The 27,884-nt window shown below is 38.7% G+C and overlaps 1 protein-coding gene across 2 annotated transcripts in view; it reads right to left on the bottom strand.

Moving 5' to 3' along the window:
- The window catches only part of LOC134664539 (phosphatidylinositol 4-kinase beta), an 82,144-nt gene that overhangs the window by 20,706 nt on the left and 33,554 nt on the right, over window positions 1-27,884 (bottom strand). The window contains exons 1-2 of one of the 2 annotated variants that reach the window (XM_063521238.1): window positions 13,142-13,360; window positions 8,891-9,794 (exon numbers count right to left, since the gene is read on the bottom strand). In XM_063521238.1, coding sequence (XP_063377308.1) covers window positions 8,891-9,794; window positions 13,142-13,197 — 960 coding nt within the window. In that variant the 5' untranslated portion in view covers window positions 13,198-13,360. Of the gene's footprint in view, window positions 1-8,890; window positions 9,795-13,141; window positions 13,361-27,884 lie in introns of those variants that run through there. The other variant, XM_063521237.1, reaches the window with a different exon arrangement.

Raw genomic sequence — 27,884 nt, 5'->3', positions numbered from 1 at the left:
GTTTACCCGTGCGAAGCCGGGGCGGGATGCTAGTTGACTTATAAAACTAAAACTTTTTGTCTTCGCTTCTTAGTAAATAGTAGAATATACGTACGAATTTCGGAAGCCGCCTCCAAACAGTTAACCATCGATTACACCAACGTCCGACAATGAGTCGTCCCACTACCGGGCACAAGTCTTGTAACATCCAGGTCAATGCCATTGCCGCCATACAGTTTTTATGGGAACATGCAACAGCAATATTTATTAAATAATCGGATTTAGAAAACACGCAATGAATAAAACTAACGTAACGGTATAATTCTTACCTAATTCGGTATTTGGTAAGTGAACTATAAAGATCGCGTTGGAAAACTATAAGCTCCGTAGAAAACTCCTAATGTAAATAAATCGAGAGAAAGATAATACGCTAAAAGGAAATTCGTTAAAACAAAAATAAACGTTGCCATAATCGTTATTGTGAAACCATTTATTGATTGTCACTGAAATGAAAACAAGGACGCGACGCTGTGTCGCGTGTTAACACAGACAGGATTTACAGAGACTGTATTTACAGTATCACATTTATCGCAAAATTAGTATGATCGGAGCAAGGTTACTGTCGTAAAATGAAAATGATGAAATGATTTGTACGGTACTACTATTTTACGTGCAGAGACTGCAGAGTGCAGTCAACGTATGAAATATCGACACGGTCAAAGTGCCAAAAATTTGTACACACGAGCACACGACCTTATTTATTTATTGCCCATACGTTAAGGTAGTGTTTACATTACATATTTTTGGCATTTTGATCGTGTCGATACTTAATATTACCTTGACTGTAACAACGAACGGTATCAAATATTTTTGTATTTTTAATTTTCTACGCCGTCAGCGGCAACTATGCAAATAATCAATAGACGGATCAGGGGCCCATTTCTCGAACGGAACTAGTATATTATTAGTGATGCCATGGTAACTCATACGACTTGACAGTTCGTGGACTAATAATATTCGAGTCTAATAGCATTTGAGAAACAGTAAACTGTTTACATAGTCTAGTAAATGTATCATGGTGAGCGTCGACGGGCCTGTAAAAAAAGCTTTTGTGTTTCTTAATTACCTTACCAATTACTAATCTTCTCAATTCACAAATGTTATAATGGCAATAGTACACCGTATTCAACTCAACGTAATTCATTAGAAGATATAAATAACTTTATTGCAAATACGTATCACGAAAGAATTACTCGACTATAAAAGATTAGATAAGGACCCCTGCCTCACGACTTCATCACAATATTGTTCATGAATTATTATCCGACCTTGTAATACCTAGCTGAGAACCAGTACAGTTTCCTCGTTTCACTGCGCCAATTCATAATTCCAAATATAGTTCTAATTACACCCACCATGGCCTAATTCATATTATGTAATTAGTGGAATGGACCAAATGTTTTATTTAAACGACTACAAATGGATAACCGGGTTAGCTGTGTATTTAATTATGTATATACCTAATTAGTTAATTACATATTGTTACTTGAGAACGACGGAGTCTAAAGGGCAAATTTTCATGGAAACTAATAGCGATATTACTCGCGTCAACGCCTCATCAGTTGCAATACTTACTGATGCTGCTGCAGTCTTCATCCGAATACCACCTTAAGAAATGCTTGATATATTAGTTACAATATTATTTGCGTATAGCAAATGACATATTTGTTTTGGTCCAACCTTCCAGTCAAATTAGTGACTAATGCTGGTAGGATATGAAATGGTTTTCGTATGACATAAGTTTTACCCACGCGGAGGCATTTTTTACTCGCAAATGCCACAGCCACACCTGCCCGATATACGCCTACATGCTACATGTAACAAAACACAACAAGTTCACACCATATTAGACTGTTTCAAACAAACATATAACATATGTAGAAGAGAAAACGAATAGGAAATTTAACGTTATCCGACTCTGGCTAAAATAATGTATTACACACTTGAAAGTTAAAGAAAACAACAAATACTGTAGATGCATTATTCGTCGCAGAGATTCACGGAAATGTAGACTGAGACGTGAAAAGAAATGTTGGACGAAAAAGAAGGCCGTATGGAAATGCAGTATGTATGCAATGCATACATACTGCACTTACTGCAGTATGTATATGTATGTAGGTATGTATTATGTACGCAATTTAAACATTGCCCCTACTTCGATAATGGAATCCTATGTACGTTTCGCGCGTTACATGCTCAGAATAAAAGATACGCGGAAATGTTTCCTTGTAAGCGATTTGACTGAGCAAACCCATAAAAAGAACAATAGCGAACTCAACTCACGTTCTACTGATAGTACCTACCTGTTGCACATTTCGCGATATGGAGCGAAATCGTACTGTCGCAATGTGTCATACCTAAAATATCTATGTGCATCATAACTTGAATATTATGGGGGATTCATAAACTGAAAATAAGTTAGGTAAGTACATTATTTTTGTTCAATTTTAGAAACAGCTTTTGTTGAAGTTCCTTCTAAGCATGAATTCAATTGTTTATAGCTAAATGAAAAAAAAGCTTGAGTTATGGGCGCAAATTGAGTTCATTGTGAATGAAATTATACTTAATTGTTTTGTGATTGGTCGGTAGCGTGAAAATAAAAACAGCTTAATTACGGAGCTTAATTAGTTTTTAAAGAATACTTTATCGCTAAATAAAAGCATAAGTACCTACCTAAGTATTTTATCACCGCATTTCCAGTAGGTAAGTCGCTAAATAGTGTATTTTTATTATATTTCCTCATATTGTAAAACATCTTTACCTCAACGGAAACAAGAATTTTGCACGTAATTTTACCAGGGGCCCGTTTCTCAAAAGCTTGTAACTTGTAATACAAGTGGAAGTCCCTTTTTAACAAAAGCTGTCAAAAAGTGACATCCGCTTGTATTACAAGTTACAAGCTTTTGAGAAACGGGCCCCTGGTCTCGTTAAGTGTCGCCCTGGCAACTAAGTAACTCGTCATAAAATGTTTTCATTTCGTTCCACTGCGATACTGCGGTACTATTTCTCTACGGCGACTAAATATAATCTTGAATCTCGTGCAGTCTTGATGTCAGATGTAGGTAAGTAAATAAAAATACATAAGGTTTTTACGACAACAATCCAAAAAAAAACACTGTAAGTCAATTCAGCCGCCAAAGACTCATGTAAAACAAGAGGCTTCGATTAAGTAAACTTAATGGTTCGTTATCAAATCTAGTGTAGCGATTTATCCATTATTGTACCTATTATCTAATATTACAGGGACACTTCCGCTTGATAATTAATTTGATTGTAATAACATTATGTACCTATCGTGATAAGTTATTGACTATGATTATGTTAATTAGTGTTTGTGCAGTTGTTCACATAAATAATATTCTACTGGTACAGTCAAGGAATTTAAATTCCGACCCATTTCGTACTTTGTCACAGTGACAATCAATATGAAAGCCGCTAGAGACCTCATACGGTTGTCACTGTGACAAAGTACGAAATGGATCGGAATTTAAATTCCTTGACTGTACAATAGTTATAGTACTAATTAGCATTTTTTTTTTATCTTTATGATTGGTACTTTACGCAAAATTGTACATCAAAGAAAGCAAGAAACATTGACGGGGCATAATAATATTCGTAGGGAAAGTCAGGGCTTATATTATTACATTTTCGCAGCGTAAATAAAACAACTGAGAAATAAACACGTTTAGCGCTGACTTTATACATAAGAGCGCGCTTTGCAATGAAATAAGGCTTTGCATACACTGACTGGCTGTCGAAACTGGCTGTTTGTTCAGCAATTATCATCGGTCTGGTAATGAGTGCGGATAGAGTTACGGACTTGCGCGGTAATCTGCCGAAGGAACGCTCTAACGGCGGCTAACTTACTGTTATGACATCGTGTGTCCTAATTGAGAACGCAAAAATAGTATTTTATGCAACAGTTTTATAAGAGGGGTCAAAAAATGTGAGTGGCGTGGGTAACAATGTGAGCCGAAGGCGAACATTGTTAATAAATACGCCATGAGCATTTTTTGACTACTTATACAACGTTGCATACAATGCTTTTTCTATGAGTAGGCAATATTAAATAAAATACAAAAAAAATATAAACAAAATTTTATTTTTGAAAATGTCAATGTAAATTTTGGATAATAGGTATTACTATATGTATGTAGCTCTTGTCTGCGACAAGCACCCATAATACCAAATATTACTGCAACCTGTAACAAGAAAAAGGAGAATTAAATAATATTCAGTTACAATGCAAAAATATAAAATGTACATAAATATAGCTCGTTGTACTGTGTACCCTAAAAATTTGTATCAAAAATTTTTATAACATATACCAACCTTGCTTAAAAGATAGATCTGACCCGGTGCTTCCAATTAGTCTTTGAAAATACACCAAAGACGTTTTCAGAGAATGACGAAGTTTTGTGCTCCAATCTCCACGCCATGCACTTCTCATAAGATTTGTCGTATAGGTGCTGAGATTTAGTACTTAGGCAACAAATTTTCGGTCGCTGCTTGTGCTGCAGCGGATATTTCTTCAGGTGTAGAAACAATGTAGTCCTCTTGGTCCATTTTCAACACTTTTTATGAACGCAAAACAAATAGTAACGCAAAGTACTCAAAGAACAAGAAATTACCGGGAAAGGCGGGAAACGAGAAACAAACGAGTAATGTCTATGGTTATGTTTTTTTTAAAGCCGTTACACACTACCGCACCGCACCAGGGTCGTGGTGCTGTAGGGTATAAAAGTATTTTTTATTATGTCGGTAGCAATGAACTCAGTACAAATTTGTTTCTTTTTTAATAAAAACCGTATGCATTCAATCGTTTGTCACGTTGGTAGCAATGTACCGGTATGTGCCACCTGCTACCCTGCACTAGCTTACAGTATCGTAATGTCTCTAAAACGATACAAGTGCTTTTTTGGGCAATAGACTATAGACTTTTAAGGAGTATTAATAATGTACGCCCTTATATGTTCGTTCGTGACTATGTAAATGACAGATAAAAGTACCCGAGTAGAAAAAATCTGTTATGTATTTCTCTAAGATCTAGATGTTTACGATTACGATGGAAGCTGTAGTATGAGGATCATTACAATGTTTTTTGTTGTGTATGTACTTTCATGGTACCTACTTAAATAGATATTATTATGTTGATTTTAAGAGAAAGGAGAAACTGAAATGTTCAGATATTAAATATTAGTTTCGATACGAGGACATGAGCTTTGATTTTGAAAATTTAATACCTTCACTTTTAGTGTTACTTAATTTTGTTGATTGTTCTATTGGAATACTGATTCGATTGCATTTCTAATTGAAGGACTGTTTCAAACAAAGAACGAATTGATCCATCCAATCGGCGCACGAAACTATGAAACAAAAGAAAAAAATTCCCTCCTTTTTTAACCCACTTCCAAATCTCAAAGAAGGAGGTTCTCAATTCGGTTGTATGTTTTTTTTTTTATGTTTGTTACTCCATAACTCCGTCATTACTGGACCGATTTTGAAAATTCTTTTTTTGATTGAATGTATATGCATACAAATTGGTCCCGTTCTTGTCAAAATCCAGTTCTGATGATGGGATCCATGAGGAATCGAGGGAACTCCTCAAATCTTAAAGGCATACACATAGTGATTTTTGGTTTTTTATCAACGAATCAAGCATATACATCCAAAAAAGTGACATTTGATGAAGTGGAACTGCTGATGATGATCAGAACGGAACTCTTCAACGACGCATAGTTCACGTTTGGCGATTTTTCCTTTTCGTTATGTTCGTTAAGCAAGTTAAGTTTTTAAGCCACATTTTTGTCAAGCTCGAGTTCTGATGATGGGATCCATAAGGAATCGAGGGAACTCCTCAAATATTAAAGGCATACGTATAGATTTTTTTGTACTGTCATCATAAAATCAAGCATTTACATTCAAAACTGTCGCATTTGATGAAGTGGAACTGCTGATGATGACCAGAACAGAACTCTTCAATGACGCATGGTACACGTTTGGTGATTACGAATTTCGATTTTGACTTGGACTGGGACCCGGACTCGGACTCATACCCGGATCCGGTTCGGACCCGGATCCGGTTCAGACCCGGACCTGGACTCGGATCCGGATTCGGACCCGGACTCGGAACCGGACTCGGACCCGGACTCGGATCCGGACTCGGACCCGGTCTCGGACCCGGACACGGACCCGGACTCTGACCCGGACTCGGACCCGGACCTTGACCCAGAAAACCACTATGATACCTTAACTAAATAAACAACTATGATTACCTACCATAAAATTAATGTAGGTATAAAGTACGATGATGCCAATCTTACTAGCCCCTCCCGCTTAAACCCCCGTACACCGCACGGCATGCGCCATTAAGTGGGTTAGGTTAGGTTTGAACTGCGATCCTCACAGAACCGAACAAGGATTAGGTTAGGTTAGAACTGCGAGCCTTACAGAAACGAAATGCTACTTGAAAAGTGGGTTTGATTAGGTTCGAACTGAGGAGTGGGTTAGGTTAGGCTAGAACTACGACCCTCATGGCTCCTCTTCACGGTGGGCCAACGCCGGCCACTCCAAGGGACGCATTTATGCGTTAGAGGGAGCAAGTGATAGTGCATGGCTGCGTCCCTTGGAGTGGCCGGCGTTGGCCCATCCTGTAGAGGAGCCATTATACAGAAGCGAAATGCTAGTAAAAAAGTGGGTGGTTTTACCTCCTTTTCTACATAGTGTACCATCTACAATAACCTTTAATCGGCCCCCATGGAAGTCGGTTTTTTTTTTCTTAAAAATTATAGTACTACAAATTGATTCATTCAAATAAAAGAACTAGCATTCCCTTTCGTTTTCAATAGCCACGCTTGTCACGACTCTTTATTGTTCAATTTTGAACAATAACAAAATAGCAGTATTCTTTTTTCGACGACTTAAGTACTTAAGAGAATTAGGTCAACGCATTTCTACTGTTTTCATTTTATGTTGTGTACCTTACCTATCTATAATTAAATATGGGCGAACATAATTGCGCACCGTGATAGCGTAAGCGGATTTCGCCTAAGCACACAATTATAAAGTGGATCTTCAAGAAAATTGGGTCAACGTAGGACGATAATCTCTGAAGCAATTATACGTAAAGATCATTCTTTCCGTTTGCTGTCCCGGTCTCATATTAAAGTTGGTGATAAAATTAGAATCGCAACTGTATCTTATGGGACTAAAAACAAAATATCAACGGAACACGTATCTTATAGAATGGATGAATCTTTGTAAGTAATAGTAGTAGTAATAATTTAAGTAAATGGTAACTACTTAAGGTGTTTCACCCTGTTTTCATGTTATATTGTATACAATACTTATCGCGTAGTTATCTGGTAGGTACATTGTATATTAGATTAATCAACCACGCAGTCCACGCATAAATACAGCTCATCCTATGTTAAGTGCGTATAATTTAGATTATTAAGAGCCAACAGGAGTGGTCATTTCTCCATACAAACGTACTCCTCGTTTTCCTCCGTGGTTTTTGAAGCTAGAGCAATGATTTTTTCAACACAGATTAATATTGTCAATATCTGTGTCAGATCGTTTTGCTTTTTTTGATATTTTTGTTTTTTAAGGCGATAGAGCCCTTCAAAAATGGCCAAAATGGCCTAATTGACTATGCCGCAATGAGAGGCGTGGCATTCAAAACTGATATCAATTAGCAAAAAACAAAACGGTCCGACACAGATAATTTCATAATCATTTAGATTTCCAAATTTGGTTACGATTGGTTAAGTTTTGGAGGAGGAAACAGAGGAGTACGATACCTCGATTTTTGAGATTTTTATGCAGGATTTTTCGCCTTGTCCTTATCGCACTACTTTTAGGTGCCGCTTCCGTTAACGAGACGGGTATATTTACCTAAAATATTTAAAACTCAGCTCCTATTTCGTCTTAACACTATTAACACAATCATCAATCACGGATTAAGTACGCGTTCCTATTTGATCAAATCTAGCCTTAAACACCGGCATTATCGTGCCTACCGCGAACCACGTTCGACGTGCAGCCTCTCTGTCGCTCTTGTAAATTCGTACGTAAGTGTGACAGGGAGGCAACACGCCAAACGTGGTTCGCGGTAAGCCCTCTGACACAAACAAAACATGGCACGGCAATCCCGACTCCCGGTGTTCGTTATCGCCAACCTGGTTAAAGAACTTGTTTAATACATATTTCACAGCCTACAGTCCATTAGCATAATCTTATTAAATAACACGGGTAACTGTTTTTTGCACTTTACCAGCGTAGTTAATTTACATCAGGCTTTTAAAGTCGCGTTTATTAAGGTTTACCTTTTCATTTTCCGTGTACAGCTCCTTTGTTTAACCATAAATTACAACGTAGCAAGTAGCAACTGACATTTGTGGATATTTCCATTAACATTGAAAATGACTGATATTTCAACCGCGATTATTATATTTTCTATTGTGCAAATAAAGACTTATTTCAGTTTAAAATTAAATGTACGTAACTATCGGCCCTATTCGAACTTAAAGATACGTCAGCTAATAGATCTTGAAACGATATGGATTAGATATGTCAGTGTCAAATGTGACGTTTCTTCAAAGAAAATGTCACTTTTGACACTGACACATCTAATCCATATCGTTTCAAGATCTATTACCTGACGTATCTTAAAGTTCGAATAGGGCAGTATAAATTCATGTTCTTATTTACTTTTATTCGCTCAGCCGTGCAGCTCATATACGTTATATGTACCACGTACAACATGGCGCATTCACTAAAATATATTTATATTTACTTTGTGTGAACATCAAACAGAAACCATATACTTATTAATAAATTTGGAACGTACCTGTGTTTGTGGCGCTAATCGCGGCGCTCCACAGGAGCATTGTTCGCCGCACAAGCAGCCGCTGTCGAAGGCCCGGCCCGAGGCCAGGTCGCCGAGGTGGCGCCCCGACGGCGTCGCCAGCCGCAGCGCCGACGCGTCCGACTGCGACCGGTGGTGCCCGCGCCGCGCCGCCGGCCTGATCTCCTCGGCCAATATTGAATCTCTAAACTTCATCGCTTTCGACCTCTTCGCGTCCCCTCCGAATGCCGTCAATAACCAGGCCAACCGCAGGGAAAACTCCGCACTTTGTTTACACCTAAACACTAAATATGGCCTCAGGACGTCGGCCACATCACCCATCTCTATATACATGGTCGCCAATTGCGGCAAATAAAAGTCTACGTCCTCGTGCGGGAACGAGAAAAGTTTGTTGGCCAGGTACGCCTGCACCCCGGGGTCTTTGGAGTTGAAGAGGTATGAGATGGCCATGCTCATGTCGAAGAGTTTGCTTTCGAACAGTCGGAGTAGGAAGTCTTTGTTTTTCGATGTGTCCGCGTCCGTGGTCCGGTCCGGTTCGGATTTTGTTTCGTTTGTCTCATTAGTGTCGGGCGGATCGGGGGGTTTGTCGGTGTCTTCGGGGTTGCCGGAGTCGAGGCTCTCTCGGGAGCGGGCGGCGGCGGGCGGCGGGGGGCGGTCGTCCTCGGGCCCGTCGGGGGGAGTGTGGATGCCGGAGTCGTCGGAGCCGGCGGGCACCTCGGGCGGCAGCGCGAGCCGCGGCGCCGCCGGCTCGCAGGGCAGCCGCCCGGGGCAGCCCTCGGGCGACGTCGGCGTCATGTCCTCGGGTATCCGCTGGAGGACAGAGTCCAGCGAGCGGTTGCGCTGGTGGCCGCATCCCGCCGGCGGCCCACTGGCACCCGTCACATGTCTGTTAACAAACATGAATAACATTAACCACACAATACCTCAATTTCTATTCTAATTAATATAGTTAGTGAAGGTTTTTTCCCCTAAGATTTGTAGGATTTTGTACAAAGAACCCATGTCATTTTATATTAACTAGCAGACGTATCAAAAACGTTGTAGGAGTAGGATTAATGAATCATAAACATGGCAGCTGATAGGGATGAATGGAAGAGGCTTCACCGAGCTTCCTAAATGAAGCAAGAACAGGAAAATGATGGTGGCAAATAAAGTGAAAAATACGTGTAACAAAGGGAGCTTAAAGCTTTCATCTTTTGTGAGTTACGAAGCTTTTAAAGGCTCCGCGGGTGCGACAACAACGTCCATAATACTTAGTCTATGGCTGTCATGACACGTTATAAACAACAATGCCTCATACTACATACTCGAACAGAGATTTGTACAAGATTATATACTAATCCCATCCGATTTAATTGTCCAGAGCAATGAGATCAATTATTTTTAACTCTGTGTCACTGATTATGATTATTATAATTCAACTATTCAAATACGCGCCACTTTAGTTTGTCAACAACATTTCATTTATTTTAATTTTTAACAAGCAGACATGTCTGCGAACGATGCTATTAAGCTTAGAATAAATTTAAAAGTGGAAAATAAATAAAATAAAAAATTAAATAAATATAAATTTAAATTTATTCTAAACATTTCATTTAGTTTTATTTTAGACGAGTGTCAGGCACTAATAACATTTAGGTAAGGTGCAGGGGGCAATTTAGACTGCGAAATATCTTCCACGTTTTACATTATTAAACACCTTACACCTTACATCATAAATTTCGAGGATCTCAATGCAAAAAATGGTTACCTATATTTTCTGAAAACAGACTGAGATCAAATATGTTCTAAGTATAGTCTATTCCATGTGGATTTAAAAGTAATGTAAACAAACCACGAGACTTAGTCATTCTGCTAATGACATACTCGTAATTACATAGACAGAAAATGTACATCATTTGCCGAATGAAAAAGTCACGTGTTTTTAAGTGTCAATATTCATTTAACATCCATGTAGTATAAACTACAGAACAAGTCCTATCTTATACTGTAGTAAATTTAACTAACTTTCACATCCTAACTCTTTACTCTTCTCATATAAATACTCTCGTATTTCCCGCGTGATCATTGAGCCAGCACGGCCATACTCTAAGTGTGTTCCGCGGAACCCTAGGGTTCCGAGACACCCCTGCAGGGGTTCCGGAAGAATTTAGAAGACTATGCTTTAGAATTTAAAACACACTTCTAAAAACTATTGTTTTATTGTAGGGTTCCATCAAGTATATTGCTTTCCAAAAGGGTTCCGTCAAAAAAGATTGAGAACCGCTGAGCTAGCAAATACAATTAGCAATATTTATTCTAATAATTGAATAACAATTACCGAGGTCGCGGCTAGTATTGCATCGCATCTTCCAAAGAATCACAGTCACGAAGAATGTTACGTGTATGTGTGTGTGTGTTATGTGTATGTGTGTGTATGTGTTGTGTTGTGTTATGTTGTATGTGTTATGTGTGTGTGTATGTATGTGTTGTGTTAATGTGTGTATGTGTATGTGTGTGTGAAGAATGTTATGTGTATGTTGGTGTTATGTTGAATGTTGTGTGAATGTTATGTGTTGATGCCGGCGCCAAATTAAGAAATCACCTCGTGAATGCAGAGTGGTTTCGACATGGGACTGAAACTCTTTTTGGTCGACTAAGCCTTTATTGTGTCGAAGCAGCTGTTACGATTAAAACGGAAAAGATTATTACTAAATAACTGGTTTCTTATTAAATTAATATTTTTTATAACAAAGTCTTTTTGGTCGACTAAGCCTTTATAGTGTCGAAGCAGCTATTACGATTACGGAAAAGATTATTACTGAATAAGTACATAGCTGATTTTTCTAATTAAATATTCTATATTAAATGTTCCAAACATTGAACGTCTTGCTAAATTTCTCTTTTCTCCTAATCCATTTCAGCTAAACCATTGAAACAAAATCACAGCTAAGTACGTAGATTGGCACTATACACTATAATTTTATCGATATTGAAATTGTCTTGTCAATATTGAATTTGCTTTATAATATACGACACAGTTGTCAACATACCTATATGTTTGGTGGCGTAGATAGGTATATTTATTTTTCCGGTTTCCGGCAAGCAAAATCAAGTTTGCCTTTTATTACTTCTGGTATTGCAGGTGTTTTTTTCTAATTTTGTTTATAAACAATCGATACCACATACAACAGTCTCGCTTTATGCATAAGATAGTTTGTTGATACCTATTATGGATATAAAATATGGAAAGGCATATTTTACCGGATTAATTAATTATATCAATCTGGAAAAGCAGGCAATATACCTAGGTATTGAAAAATAACTAAATAAATAAAATAAGTAGGTCGGACGTCAGAGGTAAGTAAGTTAGACCAAGTCTACAGTGAGTTTGATAGCACAAGCAGTGCAAGTGTTATTTATACGTCTTAATTTCATAGAAGTTTGACGTTTAAAATAACACTTGCACTGCGTGTGCTATCAAAGTCGTTGCAGACTTATCTTGGTTTAACTCTACCTAGCATTTTACACCTGTTTCAATAGGATTCAAAAACGTAAATCTGCTTTGATTTGACGTAGACCGCACATTAACATACTTACATAGTTGTTTAATGGAAATTTGGCCAATTCTCGCTAGACCTACGTGTGTTGTGTATTCTTTAGTAATGAGAGATTTGATAGTTTGAATCTTATAAAAACAACTTATGCAAACGAGCTAGGAATACTTTGGACTCTTCGTTGTGTTATAACAAAATATTGCTTAAATTTGATTTCGTGTGTGCGTCAAATCGGTTGTGTGAAAATGGTTAATTCGTGTGGAAAACATCTCAACAAAAAAAAACTTTTTCCCCAGCATGACTAAAACCTATTTACCTAGGTAAGACTTGTTGGTAATGACATGCCATTATGTGGGGAACACGTTTTTTCCTCGTGTGCTCCAAACCTGGTTAATCCGTGAATGTTTTACACGGTTGCATTAGATACGTCCCACATATACAACATAAGTATACGTTCATGAGAGATAAAGGCCAAAACACAAATTTATATGTAAAATTTATTTTATGCTACCCCATTATTCCTCTAGGCGATTTCTATTAACAGACCTAAGCCTTCAAAACCTACTTAAAGTAAGTATCAATTCCTCCTGGAGCTCCGTGACCAAAGGCCAGTCATATGTAATGTACATCATAAATCTTGTTTGCCCTCATAAATAATAGCGTTGATATCGTAAGTGGATTATGGAATAATACATACTTATAGAACGGGTCCTCATAGTACTGCAGTCCAACAACAACTATTTTCCTAACCATTTCCGATACACTTAGCACTGGTCACCGTGATATTCCCAAGACTTCACACAAACATTATTGTAACACTGACAATCCAAGACGCATTGTTGGCGCGAATGTAAACAGTCTCTCAAACGGAACGCACGTCTGCCCCCGAGAACCGCGAGGGGCGTACTGTTAGTGTTTTACGCAACGCATCAGCAGGCCGCGGCATACCATTTGAACACTCTACCACGCCAACAGATACGCTAATATCAACGCTATGACCATAACAATAAGAAATAGAATCGATTCAAATGCTTTAACTCTGTGTCGTTTATTGTACTTACAAGGATCGCCTCGATTACGCTACTATCCTGAACTCCACTGAACAACAAATGAAACAGTAAACAAAGATTCGCGGCCCAAAGATTTCCCCGACCGACTTCACGGGTGTCGGAATTTACGTGGAAACTGGTTTCTATGGACGCACATACAACACACTTGCGCAAACTGACGTAGGTAGGCAAAAGTGCAATTAACGATGGAGCTTGACAACAAATTATACTTCATTGTCAAAATAGCTCAATAGTGGGACCGGATTTTTGCACGAAAAGTTTTGATAATTCTAAAGTTGAAAAAGTGATACTTATCTGATATAGGACATATTTTTAAGCATATATGCTATATATGATGAAAAGTTAGAACGAGCGTTAGATATAAATTAGGTATTTATATATTTTTAGTAATGATTTTTTAATATTGAATTAAAGTGCAATGTTTAAGTTCCATTGTTTATAATATGTATGACGCTTTATAATGTAAAATTATTAGAAATTTTTTTAACGTGCTTCTTTGTCAAACTACAATTAGCTTATTATTTTGTCGATATTGAATTAAAGTTTAATAAATCCACAACAACATATCTAAATTTATAAGTTAATAGGCAAGCTAAAAAGCTAGAAGAATAAGATATATGCTTTAGAATTAATATGCGTTTTTTGTCCTATAAGATCTAATATTGAATTAGAGTCTGTAAAAATAAGTCTATTACTATAAAATAATATATGCAGCGTATATATGGAAAGTAAGAAATTTCTGTGTGTAGCTTGCATTGTAATAGTAAAATCTAGTTAAAAAGGCGCGAAATTCATAGATACGCCGCGCTGGTCCGTCCGTCGCCGGCGCGGCGCTCGAGAGCCTATCATAGCCTACCTATACCTCGCCCCTCGCCCCACCTCCCGCTCAGTAGCACTGTCTGTCTTTTCTTATCATTCATTTGTTTGTTTACCGTGCACATATATAAATTATATGCGGACATTACGTGAAATTAAAATATCTTATTAAGTAAAAATACCTACAGCTGGTCAATCGGATCTTGTCAGTAGAAAGAGGCGGCAAATTTAAAAATGTAGGCGCGAAGGGATATCGTTCCATAGAAAATTTGAATTTCGCGCCTTTTTTTAGTGACAAGATTTGCTTGACCAGCTATATTTCATTATCTTGACTAATATTGTAATAAAAATGTACAATATATTCACAACTATTTTTTACTATAAAATAAAATAAAATAAAATAAAATAATCTTTATTGCAACTTTGAGTTGTTACATAACATTGGTTCCTGGCTCTCAAAGTAGGTTTCCCTGTGTCTCAAGAGCCAGTTCCTTCCCAATTACAAGCGTAGGTAATGTTACAATGTTAGACATTTTATATGACATATTAACAATATTAAAATTAATTTTAAAGACAGATGAAACTGTGATGTGTGTGTACGCGCGCGTGTGTGAGTATTCTGTGTCTGATTTTTAGAATATGTGTGTGTTTCTGTGTGTTTACGCGCGTGTGTGTCTGGTTATTTTAGAATGTATGTACTAGAACACGCATCGTAATAGCTCTTCTGCTTCAGTATAACTTAATGATTTTAACCAAATCTTAATTTTGTTTTTTAATTGAAAATTACTAATGTTGTTTATATTAAGGGTTTTGTGTGCTTTGTTATATAAGTATGGTGCCAAAAATGAAAAATGCCTTTTAGACCATGCACTATTACAGCGAGGTACGGGGTAGTGAGCTATGCGTTTGTTGCCAAATGTGATTGTAGGGGCTATTAGTCTGTGGTATCTGCGTAATGTTTGATAAATGATAAAACTATACATAGTTTGTCAAAGGACTGTCTCATTTCAAACATAGACTGGGAGAATCTTCATACTATCTTTGACTTACACTAGTACTAGCACCCAAAAGAAAAGGATGAATATAGTTTTTTGTTTTTATTTACTAACAAATTGGTTTGACCAACTATACCTATTTCTGGTTCCTATTGTCATGTCCTGTCCTATTCAACGTCAATATCATTATCATCATATTATGTATATTATAAACCAACTGCTCAATATTACACGGTATACATCCTGAATATACAATAAGGTAAGTGGCCTCACTTACCTTATTGTATATTCCGTGTGGGCCGTATATGCCTATACGGCCCACACGGAATACGTATGCCTCACCTTAAATTAAAATGGTTTTTTTTTAATAAACAGGACATGAAGTATGAAAAACTCACTCAAATAGGTTTCTCATTTATTTAAGTTTCTTCATTATACCAAAATAGTTATAATAATATTACGATACTCTTGGAAAATATACCTTTTATAAAAGTCCTATTATGGGCCTTATTGAACACTACCAGAGTATTACTTAATCCCGCAAAAAATAATCATTTTGACAGTAGGTAATAACAGATTTTATTGTTTTTAACTTAAGAGTTATACATATACAAATAACAATATTTGATACTTCATAACAGGAGGATTTATTTATAATAAGTGAAAATAATTATTTTGGGTCTTAATAACTAAAGATATAAAAATTGTCTATTTTACGCGAAAATAGTAGGTCTCTTCTTCCTGCCCTTAGTCCCAACTTCATTTGGGGTCGGGCCTTCTTGTGCGTTTGCGCCAGGCCGGTCTGTCCTGGGTTGTCAACAATGGGATATTGTGAGTTTTTAGGTCCCTTTCGACAGTGTACCACCAAGTGGCGGGCGGTCTGCCTCTGCCTCTTGATCGCTGCGTGCTAATGTTCAGCACTGTTTTTACGGAGTAGCTATCGTCTCGCCTCATGACGTGCCCGTACCATCTTAGTCGCCCCTCCTTGACCTTCTCGGCTATTGGTGCAACTTTGAAGGAACCTCTTACATATTCGTTTCGTACTTTATCCAAGCGCGTCACGCCTCCTGCCCAGCGGAGCATTTTCATCTCTGCTGTGTGTAGCTTTTGTTCGTGCTTCTTCAAAGTTGCCCAGCATTCGGAACCGTATGTCATGGTAGGTCTGACGGCCGCCTTATATACTTTTCCCTTAGTTTTTATTGGCACTTTTCTATCACACCGAACGCCGGACAGCGTTCTCCATTTAAGCCAAGCCGTATTAACTCGATGGTCCACATCTCGATCGATTTTTGAGTCATCTGTTAGCATAGAGCCGAGGTATTTAAAACGCGAAACTTTTGGGATTTTATTGCCGTCCACTACAAGATTGCAGCCAACCTCCTCAGTTCCTCCGAAGTCGCATTCCATAAACTCCGTTTTGGTGCGGCTCACTCGTAGACCGTGTTTTTCGATTTCAGCTACCCATCCGTCTAAAACTTTTTGGAGCTCTGATGCGTTGTTCTCCACCAGCACTATGTCGTCTGCATACATTAAACTCCATGGGATCTCTTTTTGGATGTTTCTTGTGATGTAATCCATACACAGGTTAAATAATAATGGGCTCAGAGCTGATCCCTGATGAACTCCTACTTCGACTTTAAACGGGTGGGTTATACCAGCGGTGCTACGGATCTGGGTGGTCACATCCTGATACATGTTTCGGATCAGGTCAATGTAAACTTCAGGCACTTTCTGCGATCGGAGCGACTGCCATACCAGCTTTCTCGGTACCCTATCGAATGCCTTTTCGAGGTCTATGAAGACCATATACAGATTTTCCTTATTTATTTTATATTTGTCCATAAGTATTCTTAAAGTCTGTATAGCCTCTATGGTAGATCTTCCTGCAGTAAAGCCGAACTGGTTTTCTGTGGTTTTAGCAATCGCTGTTATCCGTGCTCCAATTACTCGTTCCCACAGCTTTAGGGTGTGCGATGTTAACTTTATACCCCTGTAGTTGTTACAATTAGCGACGTCGCCTTTATTTTTGTATATGGGACAAAGATAGCTCCTGCGCCAAGAGTGTGGTATTTGTCGCTGTATTAAAATCCTATTGAAGAGATCTGTGAGCCAGGGTAGTGAATCCTCTCCCAATATTTTCCAGATGTCAGCCGGCACGTTATCAGGTCCAACGGATTTGTGGTACTTCATTTGGCGTAACGCGAGTTTTATTTCTGTTGGTGATATACAGTCTATAGGTCCCTCAGAAGGTGGTAGCTCTGGTAGTGGCTCACTAGCATACTCTTCATTAAGGAGTGTTTCATAATATTGTTTCCATCTACGGTTTATTGATGCGTTTTCTGTCAGTAATCTACCTTGATCGTCTTTTATATATTTATTGCACTTGATATCCAGTGATGATTTGTGACGTTGTTTAGCAATTTTGAATATGGTAGTTTCATCCGGGGCGCTTTCCAATTTCTCATAGAACTTTTGGTTAGACATTGCTCTTGTTTGCTCGACTGCAGCTTTTGTTATGGTTTTCAACGTTTTGTAACCCTCTCGGTCTTCCTCTAGTCCAGATTTTTGCCATAGTTTAAACGCGTCGCGCTTAGCATTGATTAATTCTTTGATATCGCTATTCCACCATGTAGTGTCTTTTGCCATAGCAAGGCGGCCTTTAGATACGCCCAGTATCTTTCTTGCGTTTTCCTGGCAATACGTTTCGAAATCTGTCCACTTTTCGTGCGCCGGCTTTTCTTTGTCATCAATATCTTGGTTTAAATAGGTTTTTATGCGGTCGATGAAATGGTTACCCTTGGCACTGTGTATGTTCTTCCATTTTATTCGCTCGGTTTTGTCTACGTGGGTCCTAACCGGTTTCGGAAGTTGCATGACTGCTACTAATAGTCTGTGCTGCGCTGTTAGAGCTTCCCCTGGGATGACTTTGCAATCGCGGTACCATTTTAGCATCGATTTTGGGGAAATCATGTAATCAATTTGTGTTGCTGCCCTTCCGCTCTTATAAGTAATAAGATGTTCCTCCTTTTTCTTAAAACATGTGTTAATGATTTTATAGTTAAATTTAGTAGCAAAATTCAGAATATCTATTCCTTCTTGGTTCTGTTTTCCGTACCCGTACCCGCCATGTGCGTCCCGATGTGCATCACTTCTGGCTCCCACATGCCCATTTAAATCGCCTCCGATATGAATAGGCTCTTCCACTGGTACATTGAGCACAATCTCGTCAAACTCTTCCCAGAAGGCCTCCTTTTCCTTAGATGTGCATCCGGTCTGTGGAGCATATGCCGAGACTACATTTAGGGCCGGCTGATTATCCATCGCTAATTTTACTGCAATAAGGCGATCGCTTTTTCGCTCTACACTGATTATTCTTTGCTTGAGGTTTTTATCGAGCGCTATTGCCACTCCGTTGCGTTTTGTTTCAGTTCCATGGTAAATAAGTTGATATCCATGTCCAATGTCGCGGGACTTGGAACCCTGCCACTTTGTTTCCTGAATGCAACATATGTTTATGTCTCTGTCATAAAGTATTCGACTTAGTTCTGCACTACGTCCGGTCATAGAACCTAGGTTCCATATCAATTGCATAGCTCTTATACTTTAGATTTTATTCATATCTAAAAACTTCGATTTCGTCACTGACTCACTCACTTGATGATCATCAATACCGGGTACTTCCTGAAGTCCTCTAAGAAGCTGAAATTTGGTATGTAAGATAGTTTTAGTACACAAACAACAAATAAATTCAAAAAAATTTTATCCCTAAGGGGATGAAGATGGGGTTTAATTTTGTATGGGAAATCAATAATCACTGAACCGATTTAGTTGAAATTTGGTATGTAGATAGGTATTGTTATGGGGAAGGATATAGAATAGATTTCAACCTCAAAGTTTACCCTTACGGGGTGAAGGCAGATTTCAACCCCAAAGTTTACCCTTACGGGGTGAAGGGTTTATATGGGGAATCAGTAAGAAGTACATTGTGTAACAGATGCCCCCAGATACTTATTTCAGGATTTTTAATATTAAATCACCCCCAACCCTTTAAATTAGGGGATGGAAGATTGTCATAAACAACTTACAAAAAGAAGTGAAATCCCATCAAAAACATTTTGATGTAAAATGTTGCCCAAACGAAACCATAAGGCTCGCACTGTCAAAAAGTTATCAGATCTCTTGCTAAGCTTCTAACTCTTCAAGCCCTCTAACTTTACTAGCTCTACACCAAAAGTGAGTGGCTTGGCCGTTTCGTTTCTACAAGAACTATTGTATGTAAGTATAATACAAAAACCGCCCAAATGCGAGTCGCACTCGCGTTCCAAGGGTTCTGTACATTACACAATTTTAAAACCCCGTAGGGATCGGAAAACTAGGTACTTAAGTCCGACTCACGCTTGACTGCACATTTCTAATAGGTTTTCCTGTCATCTATAGGAAAAGAGCTAATATGTGTATTTTTTTCATAATTTTAGACCCAGTAGATTCGGAGATAAGGGGGGGGGGCGGAATGGTCATTTTTTGCGTATTTTCTTAAATAACTTCTAAACTATTTATTTTAAAATTATGAATAAATATATCTGACATTCTTACAATGAGCCCCTTCATTTGATATATATATATATTTTTTTGAATTTCTATTATTTACTTTACATGTATGTCCTTGGGCTATAGACTTACATGTGTATACCAAATTTCAACTTATTGGTGCAGTAGTTGCGGAGCAAATAGGCTGTGACAGACGGACAGCCAGACACACGAGTGATCCTATAAGGGTTCAGTATTTTTCCTTTTGAGGTACGGAACCCTAAAAATAATGAATTTAATAAATTTTTCACCTTATGCCCATGTGGCGGTAGCGAAACAGTCAAGCCACATATTTTGACTAAGGTGTAGAGTTAGTGAAGTTAGGGCTTGTAGAGTTTGAAGCTTGGCTCGACAAGAGATCTGACAACTTTTTGACAGTGCTAGTCTTATGGTTTCGTCTTAGCAACAAAATTTACATGAAAATGTGTTTGGTGGGATATTTTTTTACAGTATAAATATTTATTCGTAACAGTAAGTATTATCTTTTAACATAATTTTTACAGTACATGTGGTGCTACATTACGACACCGGTGCTATAATAAGCACGTTAAAACACTCCCTTTGACCGTGTTTTAAAATTCGTCACTTGTTGCAAAATATCGATTTTTCGCAATTCTATCGTAAAAGAAAAGAAAACTAACGAAGAGGTTTTACGCATACTAAAATTTTTCCGTAACTTTTGAATAAAACCATTTATAACCATAATAATACTCAAAATGCTTCCCTTTACATTCTATGCACATATATTCACTCGCTCGGACCATTTTTGGAAGCATGAGGCCCAATCACTTGACTGCAATTTTTCGACGTGGTGATGAAACGTAGTAACTGCCTTATCCGGGGTTAGATATGAGCGCCGCGCCGGCGCGCCGCCGCCGCCGACGAAATTTTCGCGCCGCCGCCGCCGACGCTGCGCTATCGGCGTGGCATCGGCGTGACCTTGTTAGATACTACTACTTTCAGAATCAGATTTTATCTAGTTTTGATCTTTAACGGCGCCACTCTGAATAGCTTATAGACATTCAAAAGGTAGTTTAGGTCCATATAATTCAAAAATATCGAAGGTAGATTCAAACTTTTCTATCTGGTAACCGCGCTACTAGTCTTAGGACAACGAAAATACAAATTTTGCCAACTGATTAGGTAATCCGTCATTCACCGCGAAATTAACCATTGCAAGCATGGCTGAATGTTTTTAAAATGTGTAAAAAGGGGTTAATTTCAGATATTAAGCGTTTTTACGTCCAAAGGAAGGGCGTTGGAAACGGAAACGGCTCTCGTTTAAACTTGGCCATTGTTCAAATTTCAAACTTTGCTCTCTCGAAGCTCAATCTTTGGCCTCGCATCGCTCGCATGGAAGTATGCCCCTATCTGAACCGCCAGGTTTTCGGCTCTGTTTGGAGCTCAACTTTCGGCCTCACTTTTAAAATGTTTGGTCATTGGTTTTTGTCCGATCTTAGCTCCACTGCAGCACGGGCTTTGGCCTCGCACGAAGGCGCCTGCATCTCCAAGTTTTTAACATTATGGCCTCGGTCTTTATCGACCTTCGGACTTGCTTACACTGGACCACTAGTTCAATTCTAAGCTCTGCTTTCTTGCAGCTTGGTCTTCGGCCTTGCACAGAAGCGCACGGCAATCGGCGCTCCAGGCATTCGGCCGTCAGCCAAGCTCACAATTGGCGTTCGATTCTAAGCTGTATGCTTAATACCAGCAGCTCAGCCTCTGGTCTCGCATGCTCGCATGGGAAGGCGTCGGAATCAGGTCTTCGGTGTTAGATGGAGCTCGGCCTCGAGCCTCGCCTTTAGACATAAATCCGTTTTGTTGGGTCGATTTTGGTTAACGACAAAGCTTGATTTTCCTCACTTCGGCTCTTTAGAATATCGACAAGACGTTTTCCTGATGATACAGTCAATCCGCTACAGTTTAGTTAGAAAAGATAAGGGCCTCGCAAAGATCTTCCGGCCAGGGCCTCACCAAGATTAAGACCGGCTCTGATGCAGCGCGATACCGTTTATGCGAGTGTTTATACTATATAAAACTATTTTCATACGTTTAGGGCTGATTTAGACAGTGTGCGAACTCGCATGCGATTTTAGTTACATTGCGGACTGTGGTTTACGTCCAATTCAATCCACCAATCAAAACCCGCAATGGTATGAAACTCGCATGCGAGTTCGCGCATCCTCTAAATCGGGCTTTATTCAATAAATTATCCTTGAAATTGAAAAATGCACTTATTTTATAACTTTCTTACAGCAAAAACATGTTTTTTCGGTAAAATTTCGGTTTAAATTATTTTTTTATTAATCAAAGGTTTTTCAAGGCCACGCCGCCGATTCGCCGCCGCCGCCGACCGATTTTGACCGGCGCGCCGCCGCCGGCTATATGCCTATCGGCGCTCATATCTATCCGGGGTCTTAAATGTCAAACCCCAAATTAAATCCTTAATTTTGGGAAATAGATAGAAGTCACAGGGTGCAATGTCTGGATTATAATCCGTATAAGAGACATTTTCCACGTTTTCGTAATTAAAAAATGTTTTTGCCTTTATTGCGGTATCGGTGGACGCATTATTATGACGCAGGAGGATGCGGCTTCTCGGTCGTCTCTCGCGGTCTTTTTCAATGACTGCGAGCACACAAATGGTAGTGTACTGCTCAGTATTTAACGTTCTTTTATTATTTAAAAGTACGGTACAAAAATGTCGCGTTTAAAAAAAACAGACGATCAAAATGTTTGGCAACGCTTTTGGCTTGTTGAACTTGTATGGGCCTCCTGTCACCTTCGAAAGACCCATTGACTGGACTAATGCCTTTTTTCCGGATCGTAGCAGTAAATCCAGGTTTCATCTCCTTTAACGATGTTATATACAGCATTTGAACTTCCTTGCATATACTTACGCAGCATTTCTCGGCACCAGTCAAAAAGTACCTGTTTTTGGACTGAAGTTAATTCGTGAGGAATCCAAAGACAACAAGGCTTCCTGACTTTTAAATATTCTTGTAAAATCTTTTGTATTTGTCTGAACCTATCCCTAATTGTCCTCAAATTTCGTCATAGGTGATTCGTGGGTTTTCTTCAATGAGTCGTCTCACAGTAGCCACGTTTCCTTGAATGATCGCCGTGGACGGTCGACCATCACGAAAATCATTACCTAGAATAATACTGTCTCTACTAAATTCACCATACCAACGCCTCACGATGCTCTGATGTGGTGCTTCAATCCCAAAAGCATTTTGAAGGCAAGCACTACACTCTTGCGGAGTAAGCGAACTTTTAAAATCATAACAAAATCATAGCTCTAAAAATATTTTCGCGTTAAAGCCACGTTCAACGCACTGACTTACTTTGACAAGCCATTAAAAACAAAAGACGATCGATTTGTCGCCAACATTTGTCACATTCCATAATCAAAAGCCTGTATTTTTTTTAAATATACAATTCATAATTTAATGCAAAACATTCAGTGTGGCCTATGTAGTAGGAGAGAGGGGGAGTTTGTTAAGAACTATAGACAACAGAAGAGGAAGAATGCTTGGGCACCTGATACGACACGACGAATTTATCAAAAATATCATAGAAGGGAAAGTTGAAGCAAACAGGAAGAGGGGAAGACCAAGGAGAGCGTACATGGATCAAATAAAGGAAAAGATCAACGTCGTGTCGTATCGGGCTGTCAAAGAGAAGGCGGAGGACCGCCAAACATGGAAATTCCACCGACCTATGTATTAACAAAAAAAAGTCACTTGTAATTAGTTACTGCCTTTAAAAAGTATAAGTGCCTCAATGTTATTAGACTTTTTGATTCTTTAAAACGTCTTTAGGTCAATAAAGCAAGTGAAAAAATATTAGAGTTAGACCAAGAAAAGTCTGCAGCAATTTTGACAGCCCACACAGTGCAAGTGTTATTTATAAGTCATAATTTCATAGAAGTTTCTTCAAATCGACCTTATTAATAAGAGATTAAAAATATTGAAAATTATCTTAAAATATTTTAATCTAATATTTCATCTCATACGTTCAATAAGGCCCGGGACTAGACCTTTTTACCTGCACTGACAGTGGGCCTTCTTAGCAACAAGTAGAAATTCAGAATAATTGGGAATAATAGGGAGCAACTGCTATTTTTGAATGCTGGGCCTTGTTACCCGCCGGGCCTCATATGCCTGCACCTCACCTACCTTATTTATTTGTTTTACAAGGGGAAAAGTTGTTGATTAACCGCTCGTGCTAATATTGATACCCAAACAAGCGAAACAATTTTTTTTATTAAATAGGAGGCAAACGAGCAGACGGATCACCTGGTGGTTAGCGATTACCGCCGCCCATGGACACCCGCAACACCAGAAGGGTTGCAAGCACGTTGCCGACCTTTAAGATGGGGGTCTTTGAAGGTTTGAAGGTCGTATCGGACAGTTCATTCCACAGTTTGGCTGTGCGAGGCAGGAAGCACATTCACAAATTCAAACATTCTAAAATTGAACCACGAGCGGAGCGAGTGGTTCGTAAAGTTGAACCTTGAGCGTAGTGAAGGTTTCAAGGGACGAAGGTTAAATAAAATTTTCACCACATCAGCTCGTAAAGGCCCTCTTGATTGTTCGAAACGGATAAGAAAAGTGGCATTTAATTTGATGCAAATTTTGAGTTGTTACCGTAGGTAAATTGGATCAGTTGGTTGGTAATATTGACTTTAAAATGATAAATATTGAATAACGTTAGTTTGAAATTGATTTTATGATAAAGTAAATATTATCGGAGATGATCGCTCTTATAAAATGTATGTCGCTAGTCATTTATAACCTAAAAGCGCCAAATTAAGCAAAATTATATTGAAATGACACCTGTGTATTGAATTTGAAGAATACTTTAACAAGGGTAGTTATCTGTATGAAAATGCACCTAAAATAATTTTCAAATGTATCTATTATTTCTATACTTAACACGATAACGAATTCTACGTAAACGAAACCGCGGGCAATCCCTAGTACATATAGAAATAAATAAGGGAAGGTAAGTTTCCATTAGTGTACTGTGTAAAATAACTATTTACCATTGATAATAATTTTATAAACGCTTTGCGTATTTTTAAGGGCACCGCGCTAACCGCTAGCCCGCGACCGTCGATCGCTGCCTCCTGCCACGGCGCACAGCGCGGCGCGCGCAAACGCCGCGCGTTTGAAATGTAACTTAATATAAGCTCGGAATGCATACTTACGTATCAGTATTTAGTGTCGCCGTGATTTTATATTTCTAATCTTTTGTGTGAGAAGTAAGATCTTTATTATGACCGTGTAATATTAACTCTACAAACTTTAATTCAATATTGGCTATACTGCTTAACGAGAAATCAATATCTAGACAAGCACATTGTCTACATTTCTAACTTTTTACATGTATACTAAGTTGATAGATAATATCGTAATTTTGCAATATCAGCTACTCTAATTCTGTATTTACATAATAATTCCTGTTTTTACGTACACCAGAAAGCAGCTGTTCCAGATTTCTAAAAACCGAATATTGTGAATAAATTAAAGTGTTATTGAATATGTTAAAGTTTTTTGTAACTTTAATTTTATATTTACATAGTTATTTAGCAAAAATTGAAAATTTAAATATGGCCGAACGCTCCACCTAAAATTTTCTAACTTTTTAGATGAATGTTATTTAACATGCTTACAATAACATATCAAAAAAGAAAAAACTTTAATGTTATCAAAACCCATTTTTGTTCCACCGCTGGTCTAAAAATACAATGCCCACAGTCGAGAAACTCGTCTACGTCACTCGAAATTGTGTTCAAAGGTTCAATGACGCGATTTCTTCATACGTGCGAGCATAGGACTCTAATATCAACACGAGCACTCGTAACATATTTGTATTCTTGGGATATCAACAGGTGCTCATATCGCTACCTTATGAGGAATGTGCCGCATTAGCGTTCCACGCAAGGAATATTAAAGAGAAACAGTTATGCTCGTAAACAAAGTTGGCTCATATAAAAGTAGAACTAACACTTGTTTGTATTCAGTAGTGGCCATCTGTCCTATTACGAGGCGCAGGCAGACGTGATGACATAACGCTGAATTTGTAAACGCATACCAACATTTGGGAGAAAGCGGACGACGACCCTGTTAATCTCTATCGCTAGTTAAACTATCAATTTCAGAAGAGCCATCTGGCACGGGCGGCGCGACCGCCTAGAGGCTTTCTCAACGCGGACGTATATTCACCCAATCAAGAAAGTAGAGGAAGTGGAAGTGTTATGGCCACTTACTGAGCAAGCATTCCGACGCAGCGCGAGTGGGGAGCGAATTAACATCGGTTATTTTTGGAACATTATCGAGTAAGGGCCGGGGCATATGTTGCCTCCTGCGAAACACATGTGGCGTTGATGGAGTCGCTGCTCGGAAGAGCATTTATCGGATTCCGACCATTCCGGGCTAATGGGATCTAAGCACGTGGGAAATGCAGACAGAGTGAATACCATTATATTCATTCGCAAGTCTCACGAATGGGAAGTGGGTAGGAAACGGATTTCTAAGTGCCACACGTACTCGACGTAGTCAGTTCGCAGTTACGTAAACACAGGTTAGTAACCTACCCAGCAATGGAAATGGAATCGTTAATTGCGTGAATTGCCTAGGGTTTGCCTCTAAAGGAGCCCTTTTAGGAGTTCATTGAGATGAATACAAAAACTTTACCAACCGATATCAATCAATTCAGCTATACCTAATTACTAATATCATTACACTTGCCAGGAACAATAAACGTTCATACCTATTTAACGACCAATTATCGCTAGTAGGCGCCGCTCTTACTTCATGGACTTGAGCCAACAGACGGTTTTTATTGCCATTTCAATGAAAATTTAAAACCATACCAACGTCATCGTCTGCTAAATTTAAGAGATATACGCTGGGAGCGATAAAGGCAAATCTATTTATAGCAAAATGTGATGCGGTCACCGTGACAGATCGTTGAGGTCGGGCAGTCGAGCCACTATCAATGGACACACAGTAGAACTCCGGTGTGGCCTTGCATGCCAGCCGATCAACTCTGATCAAATTTGTCAATTAGATAATGGCAAGGAATCACGCATTCAGAAAATGAAATCATCACAAGCCAGGCGCGTAATTGAACTAGATCCAACGGCGTAGCGGATTTCTTACACCATGGAATTGACTTACACCATTCGATACTTATTTATGTAATACGCCAAGGAAAGTGAAACATCACTGATGCGAATTTAATTATTGAAGAGAACTAATGTATGTAGATTCATATAATACTCTTTATTGGCACACATTTTAAGATAAAACTTACGGAAAGAACTGTCTTATCTATAAAGACCGATCACTACAGTTATGTATTACAAATCCAGTTCGGTTTACTTATACGTTAACAAGTAGTTACCTTCATATTCACATATAAACCGAACTGGGAATATCTAACACTTTAGACCGCAAACATTCATCATCATCATATCACCCCTTTATCGCCCACTGCTGAGCATATATGTCAGTTGTCTCGGTCCTGAGCCAATCTCATCCAGAAGTGACTCACGATCTTCCCGGGTGTCCACCCCCAACGAGGCAACGGACGCCAGAGGCAGCAAACATTATACACCATTAACAGCCGGGAAATAGGCAGTGACCAGCAAAGTTGAAGCGATGTACGAGTATGTCAATAAAAAAACAATTGACACGACCAAAACAAAACAATTGCCACTAAAAAGGTATGAGAAAAATGCAACTCTTCAATAGAACAAATTAAAGAATGTCATTGAACATTTAACTCTGGGTATATTGATTTATATTGGTTACGAGTATACCCAAACAAGCACCCACCCATTCACCCACAATGTTGAATGTTCTACTGGTTATATTCAACTATGAGCCACCTTTCCAACAATCGTAATGTCATTTGCCAACGGCACATGACGAAGACTCACATCACATCTTACATTACA

This window comes from Cydia fagiglandana, chromosome 5 (genome assembly GCF_963556715.1).
Source record: "Cydia fagiglandana chromosome 5, ilCydFagi1.1, whole genome shotgun sequence".
NCBI lineage: Eukaryota > Metazoa > Arthropoda > Insecta > Lepidoptera > Tortricidae > Cydia > Cydia fagiglandana.
This window is presented reverse-complemented; position numbering and strand designations above follow the sequence as displayed.